The 9,453-nt window shown below is 33.6% G+C and overlaps 1 protein-coding gene across 1 annotated transcript; it reads left to right on the top strand.

Annotated features, from left to right (window-relative positions):
* The first annotated feature begins 55 nt into the window (after window positions 1-55).
* On the top strand, window positions 56-9,240 carry LOC126868924 (1-phosphatidylinositol 4,5-bisphosphate phosphodiesterase-like). Its single transcript, XM_050624910.1, has 20 exons — window positions 56-328; window positions 574-633; window positions 1,047-1,187; window positions 1,282-1,361; window positions 1,719-1,854; window positions 2,272-2,372; window positions 2,466-2,632; window positions 3,184-3,394; window positions 3,964-4,222; window positions 4,726-4,914; window positions 5,122-5,299; window positions 5,702-5,859; window positions 5,930-6,133; window positions 6,449-6,647; window positions 6,890-7,060; window positions 7,144-7,284; window positions 7,584-7,758; window positions 7,872-8,075; window positions 8,573-8,819; window positions 9,037-9,240. The coding sequence occupies exons 1-20, from the start codon at window positions 158-160 to the stop codon at window positions 9,103-9,105; spliced, it is 3,261 nt and encodes a 1,086-aa protein (XP_050480867.1). The 5' UTR covers window positions 56-157; the 3' UTR covers window positions 9,106-9,240.
* Window positions 9,241-9,453: the final 213 nt, after the last annotated feature.

The following is a 9,453-nucleotide window of genomic DNA, read 5'->3' as shown; positions in this document are numbered from 1 at the left end:
CATATAATGCTAAATTGGATTTGCCTAATCGCATTATGAGCCTTCGTGCACTGTTTCGCGACAGAATCGAGCCATTCGAGTCTCCTACCATCCCAAGTTCACTTCAAAATAATCAGAAGCTAGATCACTTCGTCGACAAACCGGAAAAGTCGGCAACATGACAAAGAAGTTCGAATTCAATTGGCGAATCGAGGTACCGGAACTTTTGAGAAATGGTTCAACGTTCGATCGCTGGTTCGAAGACAAGGAAAACACCGAATACGAACCAAACTGCTTATTTAAAGTCGATGAATATGGATTTTTTATCTATTGGAAGAGCGACGGCAAGGTAGATTTTCCAAGTCACTATCTGTCCCTATTGTGTTTCAAAACACAAATTTTGCATAGATACTTGTCCATTTCGAGATAAGACTCGAGTATTATGAAAAAATATTTTCTTTTATGAAATTGGATATGCAGTAAGAAAATAGAAATAATATTAGAAGAGAAAACACAAGCTGACTATTATATTTATTTTACATAATGATATTTCGTTCGAATAAATATTTTTCAATCATAAATCTTTTTACGCAGGACGGCGATGTAATAGAACTGGCTCAAGTGAGTGATATTCGTTATGGTGGCACGCCAAAGGTAAATAATACGACAACTATTTGTTTAAGGTATCCAAAAGGGTTGTATAATATCTAATCGATTTTTTATACATACTAAATCATCCGTGTATACAGGGTGGTTGGTAATTGGTGGTACAAGCGGAAAGGGGGTGATTCTACACGAAAAAAGAAGCCGAGAATATAGAATACAAAATTTTTTTTTTTTTAATTTTTCCATCGAGACAATAAAGTGCACGCGTACCGAGCGAACATTCAAAGTCGATTTTCTCGAAAACAAAGCCTCAAACGAAAAATTTTTATTCTATATTTTCGACTTCTTTTTTCGCGTAGAATCACCCCCTTTCCGCTTGTGCCACCAGTTACCAACCACCCTGTATAATTTGTATTTGTCTTAATTGTATTGTATTTTTTTGTTTTAATTGTATTGCTTAGGATCCTAAATTGTGCCATAAAATAAATAAACACGGGACAATGGAAGAAATAGACCAGAAGAGTTTAACTATATGCTCGGGTATCGATTACACTAATATTCATTATCAGCATGTTATTTGTGCAGACGCAAAAACGGCTAAGGTAGTAAAACAGAAAAAAAAATAAGCTATTCTTCCTCTAGATTTAATCGGGAATGTAGATCATATTTCTTAAATTGGACATTTATCTGGTCTAGGATTGGCAAGTTGGGTTACGGTTAATTACGCACAACACGAAAGCTTCAAATGTTTGCCCGACGATACAACTAATGAAGCAGTACGTAACGTTTACGTTAATATAATTGTCTCTGCATTATCATCTAGCTAGTCGCTTGAAGGCTGTTAGCCTTTTTCAATACTTTTATTAAATTATACTATATCGCTACTACAGTACTTGCTACACATTCGTAATCGTTATAAATAGGCTGTGAGTTCCCGTTTACGAAATTTAATCCTTTACGCTTCTAGAACTTTTACACTCTAATACACATTTACAATAATTCCTTTCTTAGCTAAGAATTTTATTTCGAAACGAATATCGTTATAAATTTTAATAAGTTTTCAATATAGGCGATGTATACGCGTGTTATTAAGGAGTTTAAATTATAATTTTAATTATATATTTGTTTAACAGTTGGATGAGATTGAGCTTTCAAGTAGATCCTAAAGGAAAAGTGCCAGTGAAAGTTATATCAAAGACATTCGCCTCTGGGAAAACAGAAAAATTAGTTTATCAAGGGCTAGCAGACATGGGCTTACCTAGTGGAAAGGTAAGCTTCCTCTTCAATACGCGCAATCTTATTATCCTTGTAAAGTCTATATAGACAATGTCAAGTATTTTTAGGCTGTGAAAAATAAAAAGACTAAAGTAACAGTGAATATTACACGTGTTAATATTACATTCGGTTTATTTAAACTAAACCTTTTGCCGCTATGTCTCATAGAATTTTCAAACATTACTAACAGAAATACTAGGTTCTCAATTTTAACGATACCTTGTTCCATCCGTGCGATAAAGTTAAACGATTAGTTGAACAAAAGTTCTTTTTCCCAAGACGTTGATAATTTCTTTAAAGCTATCTACTTCGAACAGAAGAAAGTTTACAAGTAAAAATTAGTCGGTAATAATAAAAATTAATCTAGACAAGAAATAGTAGAATTAATTACATAAATATTATCATTTTCAGAGCGATAAAATTGAGCCTAAGGATTTCACGTTCGAGAAATTTAAGAATTTGTACTTTAAAATTTGCCCTCGCAACGATATCGAGGAATTATTCCAATCGATGTAAGTACTAGTTACATAGAGGTAAAATTACTGCGAATAGCGTCATAAATCTTCTGAAATAACGTTTATTATGGTACTAATGGTATATTTCAGAACCAAAGGAAAATCGGATACGATCAGTCTGGGTCAGTTAGTACAATTTATGAACGAGAAACAAAGAGACCCTCGACTGAACGAAATTTTGTATCCCCTTTACGATGAGAAACGATGCACGGAAATAATCAACGATTACGAACAAGATGAGAAAGCAAGGAATGACAGTAAGTTTATTTGCTAAAACGATTTACGTTCTAGAATCACGAAATTTCCTTTTTTTTCCCTTCCTCTTTCTCCTTTAGTTGGTTTTAACGTCACATCTAGCCTACATCAATGTAATCATTAGTCACGAAGATATATAGAACTACGATTTATTACAAAGTCACTTACAAAATAAAATGCCATTGATATTTAGGTATTTTCTTTCTTATGAAATGCATACATTGGAGTTGTGTTTTGTATTTTTAATCCTATCGTTTGGAATATTAAAAACTGATACAGTGTGGCAATAAACATTAATAAATCTAGATTTAATGAATTTGTTTAAAGTACGATTAGAGGATCAGACGAGCAGGAAAAAGTACATATAACTTTATATTTATTTATTTATAATTATTTTAATTTATAGTTATTACTATTTATATTTTTATTATGTATATATAATTTTAAATGTTTAATGTGTGTATATATATATGATTACAAATTATTTTTTAATTTTTCCTTCTTCCGCAATATTTATTTGATGCATTTTTATTTTCTTTATTTCCGTATGTAGAGTCCTTAACCAAGGAGGGTTTCATTCGTTACCTAATGTCTGATGAAAATGCACCTGTATTTTTGGACAAATTGGAAGAATGGATGGACATGGATCAACCTCTTGCCCATTATTATATTAATTCCAGTCACAATACTTATCTGAGTGGCAGACAAATCGGTGGTAAAAGTACCGTTGAGATGTACAGACAAGTCTTGTTAGCTGGTTGCAGGTAATTATTAATCATTAGTAATTTATTACATATTAGTAATTTATAACATTTCAGGCACGCTAGGTCCTTTTTTAATTTTTAATTTCAATGACAGTTGGATATTATTAGAAATTCTTAATACAAACGATATAAATTTTATTCGTATCGATAAATCATCAATGTTTAAAAACATCAGATTAAACTGTAGAGTTTATTAAATCAGACTAAATCTTTTGTACAAATTTTACATTTTGACTCTAGTTATGTAGGAAAAATTAATTTCTACCTGCTTATATAAAAGATTCTGCTGTGATTATTATTATTTTAAACGTATTTGATTCATTATGATTAAAAATTAATGGCAAAAATATTTAAAAATTACAAGGACTATTTGCATGTTAAATACAATGCTTTACATCTTATATGTAGGACAATTGTTCTATGATTTCCGTAATTTTGACGATACATATTGTAAATGATAACGATCACGCTGTTTTTTGTGTAAGTTGGAGAAATTTTTGATATTTGATAAAGTTATCGAGGGAGTAAGGACAATTTGAGAAAGGATAATGAAATATGTTGCCCGGCAGATGTGTAGAGCTCGATTGTTGGGATGGGAAAGGAGAAGACGAAGAGCCTATCATAACTCACGGCAAAGCTATGTGTACTGATATCCTTTTCAAAGATGTCATATACGCTTTAAGGGACACAGCGTTCGTCACATCGGAGTATCCTATAATTCTAAGTTTCGAAAATCATTGCTGCCTGAAACAGCAATATAAGTTAGCCAAATACTGCGATGAAATATTAGGTGACTTGCTACTGAAAGAGCCTCTGAAAGATTATCCGGTATGTGATACTCGGATTTAAATTTCTTGAATCTCTTAACACGACGCTGAATAAAACAGTAATATATAATATCGTCGATATCATATGAAAGATAAATCTTTGTTACGCATTTAACAAGTTCTTCTTGCATATAGCTTATATTTATAAAATCGTAAATAATTTCGTTTCCACATACTGAATTAGAAGTTATCTCGAATAACATACTAAAGAATTTGTTCGACAAACGAAAGTCGGTAATTGTCTATTTCCTGTTGTCTCAATTTATGAAAACATTTTCCCATTCGTATTTCGTGCGACTCGATAAACTCGCGTTTTTCCTCGCGAACGGACAAGTAATAGTAGCAGCAGAATTTTATAAATTTTTAACACGCCCGCTGGAAAATACGAGTTTACCCGATTCAGAGGGAACAGATCAAATGAAAATATGAGAAGCGTGCTTATCGCACGGATGAATGTCCCGCGAGAAATACGTTTATTTTGTAATCGTAAATAAAATGGCACAGCTTGAACCCGGGCATCCACTTCCACCACCAAGTGCACTGAAGCGAAAGATATTAATCAAGAATAAAAGACTGAAACCGGAGGTAGAAAAGGTGGAGCTCGAGTTATTCCGCTCCGGGCAATTCGAGGCGAAAGACGAAGTAGTGGAGGATCCCAGCGCACCACCTTCTGGACCACCGGAACCGCCAAAGGTGTCCCTATGACTATGTTTATCGCTTATTTAAAAATTTCCTTCCACCTCTATTAGAATATAACTAAGATATAATTTATTTAAAATTTACCAGATTTTATTTAGAAAATTTTCTTCTGAAAATCATGTTCCTAAATTATTAGCGTACCGCACAGCCATGTCATACAGCACGTCTTTTTTTGAAAACAAAATCTTGATAACATTTTAGGAGGAACCACCACCCGAAGCTGCACCAGCTGAAGGTGCTGCACCAGGTGAAGGGGGTGCTGAAGGAGAAGCGCCTCCAGTTCAATATACCGGCAGTACGATGGCGTGTCATCCATGGCTCTCTTCTATGATTAATTACGCACAGCCAGTGAAATTTCAAAGTTTCGAAACTGCGGAAAGTATGTAAAACGTACTTTCTTTTCATTTATATTAACATACAAGCGTTATATTCATATTTCAGGCTTTTGATAAAGTAAGTACAATTTATGTATGTGCATACGATTTATCATCGCATTCGCCATATCTTGTATCAACAAACGAATAGTATCATTGATTCTCGTATTTGTATTTTTATTTTAATTTTATACTTCAGTACTATGGGAATTTTTATGATAATATATTTATCACGAAAGACAATTATGCATTAAGTAAGTAAAATTAATAAGTAAAACTAAAATGTAATCTGCATTACGAGTTTGGATCTAATGTTAGGTAAAATCGGTTATGCAACATACACGTAACAATTACAATGATATATCGTTATTCGCTATTGAGATATATAAGCGCTATTATTGTTGCAGAAAAGAACATACATCATAATATGTCCTCGTTTTCGGAGACTGCGGCACTCAACTATCTGAAAACGAATGCGGTGGAGTTTGTTAATTACAACAAACGTCAGATGAGTCGAATTTACCCAAAAGGTACGAGGGCTGATTCGTCGAATTACATGCCACAAGTAAGTCGTTAATTATAGCTAGGAAAAATTGATATTATTCGGTACATCAATCAGGTTTGTATTTGTTTAGGTCTTTTGGAACGCTGGCTGTCAAATGGTTGCGTTAAATTTTCAAACGCCCGATTTGCCTATGCAATTAAATCAAGGAAAATTCGAGTATAACGCAACAACTGGGTATCTACTAAAGCCTGATTTTATGAGAAGGTCGGATAAAATTTTCGATCCATTCTCCGAGGACGTAGACGGTGTTATCACAGCTCAATGTTCCGTTCAAGTAAACTTTGCATATGCAACATTTTATTTTGTCAGAATATTTTTGCAGGGTATTTGTGAAACGATTTGTTTTATTCGAATAAAAATTTAATTTTACTATGTACAAGCAATTACAGTAACGATACGAGTAACATTTTATTAAGTATTATCGATCGACTGTTGCCTGTATCGTTAATACCGATATTAAAAGTCGGATTAAAAAATTTAATCGCCTTTAAAATAATAATATAAACTAATCAATAATAATACACATTATTAATTAAGTAAATCGAGTGATGGAATAAAAGTTTAATCGTTGATAAATTCTACTTGTCAGGTAATAGCAGGACAATTCTTGTCCGACAAAAAGGTCGGCACTTACGTTGAAGTGGATATGTACGGTTTGCCAGCAGACACAATTAAGAAAGAATTTCGAACACGAATGGTTCCTGGGAACGGATTGAATCCAGTTTATAACGAAGAACCGTTTCTATTCCGTAAAGTTGTACTTCCCGACTTGGCTGTACTCAGATTTGGTAATTCTATGACTCTAATCATTTTAACAGATTTATATTAATGCACATAAATTTTTAATAAATTCATCTATCGTTCCTTTAATCTATAGAAGAATCATTGTTTCCAAAAAATAAATTAGCTACACGTCTTTAATTAGTTAGTTTCCAACTCTATCGGCGTTCTATTAAACATTTTCACCGATTCAAAGAATGCAATTTCACGCTGCAACAGCGACATAAATTGACATTCGTTGTTCGCATAGGTGTATACGAAGAGAGCGGAAAATTGTTGGGTCAACGAATTTTACCATTGGACGGCCTTCAAGCTGGATATAGACATATTTCGTTGAAAACCGAGGCGAATTTTCCCATGGCACTGCCGATGTTGTTCTGTAACATCGAGCTAAAGATTTACGTACCCGATGGATTCGAAGGTAATCTCTTGAGCAAGTTCGCCGAGCAAAAATAGAAGTGTATGACGATGCCTCTGATGCGAGTCCGCTTTCTCGACTTGTAGACTTCATGGCAGCCTTGTCTGATCCGGGTGGATTCAGCAAAGGAGCAGAGAAGCAAGCCGAAACTATGAAGGGACTAGGAATCGAGCAAACCGACACGAAGGCCGAGGCGAAGAAGAAAGAAGAGGAAAAGGCTAAAAAGGGTATACCCTGTTTTTCAAATTTTCATTCATAAAACTTAAAACGGAAAACGAACGTTTAATGTGCCATTATTTGAAATTGTCGCCGGCAAACATTTTTAAACGCTGCCGGAATTAAATTGTTTGCTCGAACTGTTAGTTTTATTAAGATGTTAATCAGTTTGTAAAAGTTTTGTGACGAATTGAGAAATATTTTTATTAAGGCAACAATTGTAAGTTAATTCTGTGTAATAAACCGTGAGACTATATGATACCATATTTATATATAATTATAAAATATTTGTCGGGTATCAAATTTTTAGAGGAATGGAAGCCAGAGCCAATTACGATAGACACGCTAAAGAAGGAGAAAGCGTACAAACTGGGGAAAAAACAACAGAAGGATCTGGATACAATGAGGAAGAAGCATCTGAAGGAACGACAGACAATGCAAAAAAATCATTGCGCTGCCATTGATAAATTGGTGAAGGGAAAGGAGTACGTAGTGTACTAAAACATTACTTTCGCTAACTAGAAATTACCGAATTGTCGCGATTAACGTCGTTATCGCACTTAATCCCACATGGCAATGACAAATCTCGCATTTACAGCAAAAGCGCACTGCTCCAGGACGCGAACGTGAAAAAAGTTATAAGCGAACAAACCGCGCAATGGTCCGCCATGGTAGAACGGCAACGAAAAGAGGAATGGGAGATGTTGAAGAATCAGACGGAGGCCGGCCGGGAGGAATTCAAAAAATTAATCGAAATTGTACAGGCCTCGCAGGTTAAACAGTTACAGGCAAAACATGACAAGTGTGTAGATTCTATTTCTAATTTCTCTTTAGTATTTTTATTCGTTCGCTTCTCACATATAATTTTGGCTTGAAGAATGAAAAATAGAAACTTCTTAAATTATCGTAAAATTAAAAATGTTCAAGCATACGTAAAATTGAACAAAGTTTGTACTTGACATGTAATAGTTGGTTTATAAAATTATTCCTTACCGTCGGGGTAATATAATTTTCGGGATGATGAAAGGTAGGGGTGTGAAGCAGTTTCAACACCGAAGTAAACGTACGATTCGATATACTAAAACAACTGTAAGCTGCAACAGTACAGCACAATACAAAACAATTCAGCTACACATTGTCCGTACATTTTGCAATCAATTTTTGTTTTTTACGTTCATCGGAAAGTTTAGGCGACAACTACCTTTGCACTCTTACTTTACTTGAAACTCGCAACTAGTAATGCAACTAGTTGTCCAAAATTGCTATTCCTACAATAATATCCTTTTTCTTTCTTCTCAGAGATATTAAAGATATGAACGCGAATCAGGTAAAAGTATCTGTGGAAACGGCTAAAGAAGTAATGAACGACAAAGCGTTAAAGACAAAAGGAGACAAGGATCGTCGACTTCGTGAGAAGAAGGAACAAAATACGAAGAAATTTATGCAAGAAAGGAAAACTGTGCAAATCAAGCAAGGCCGTGAAAAAGAAAAATTGAAAGCTTCTCACGAAAAACAAGTAGCAGACTTAGATGGCAATATTAACGCGGTAATGCTTCATAATTTTACTTTAAAAACTGACTTCTTAATTTTTTTTGATCATAAGAACAAGATAATCGATAAATTGCATATCTTTCTTCTAAATCAATCGTTGATATCGCGTGTGAGTGACGCATATTTATTTTCGTACTTTTTCACCAACGTGTCAAGCTCGTTTTTTTTTTCTAGTAGCTGATAATACTTACAAGATTATCGTTTTGTTACAGACCATTGAAATGTACAAGAATGAAGCAATTCACTTGGACATGTCGTCTAAAACAGAATTCTTTGTATAATTATTCGATCTGGAAATTTTCTACTTGAAAGTTTATACTTAATTTAAAAACATATTTTCTACCCATACTTACTCGATATACATATCTTGGCACTATTGTAGAATTTATTAAATCTTTCAATTTTTTCTTTCTCTTTATGCACTGTTTCATTTTGATCACATTTTGAACTACTTCTAAGATTCTTTATATAATATTATTTGATAAATATTGTAATAACATTTACATATAATTCACGGATGTGTGACTCGTTTCGTATTCTTTTATAAAGGATAATTATTACGAACTATATATACCTCTAAGTTTCGAAATTATACGATATATATCACGTAGGGTTTACATTAACTTTTA

This window comes from Bombus huntii, chromosome 8 (genome assembly GCF_024542735.1).
Source record: "Bombus huntii isolate Logan2020A chromosome 8, iyBomHunt1.1, whole genome shotgun sequence".
NCBI classification, from domain to species: Eukaryota; Metazoa; Arthropoda; class Insecta; order Hymenoptera; family Apidae; genus Bombus; species Bombus huntii.
Note: the sequence above shows the minus strand (reverse complement) of the source record. Positions and strands in the feature narration are given on the sequence as shown.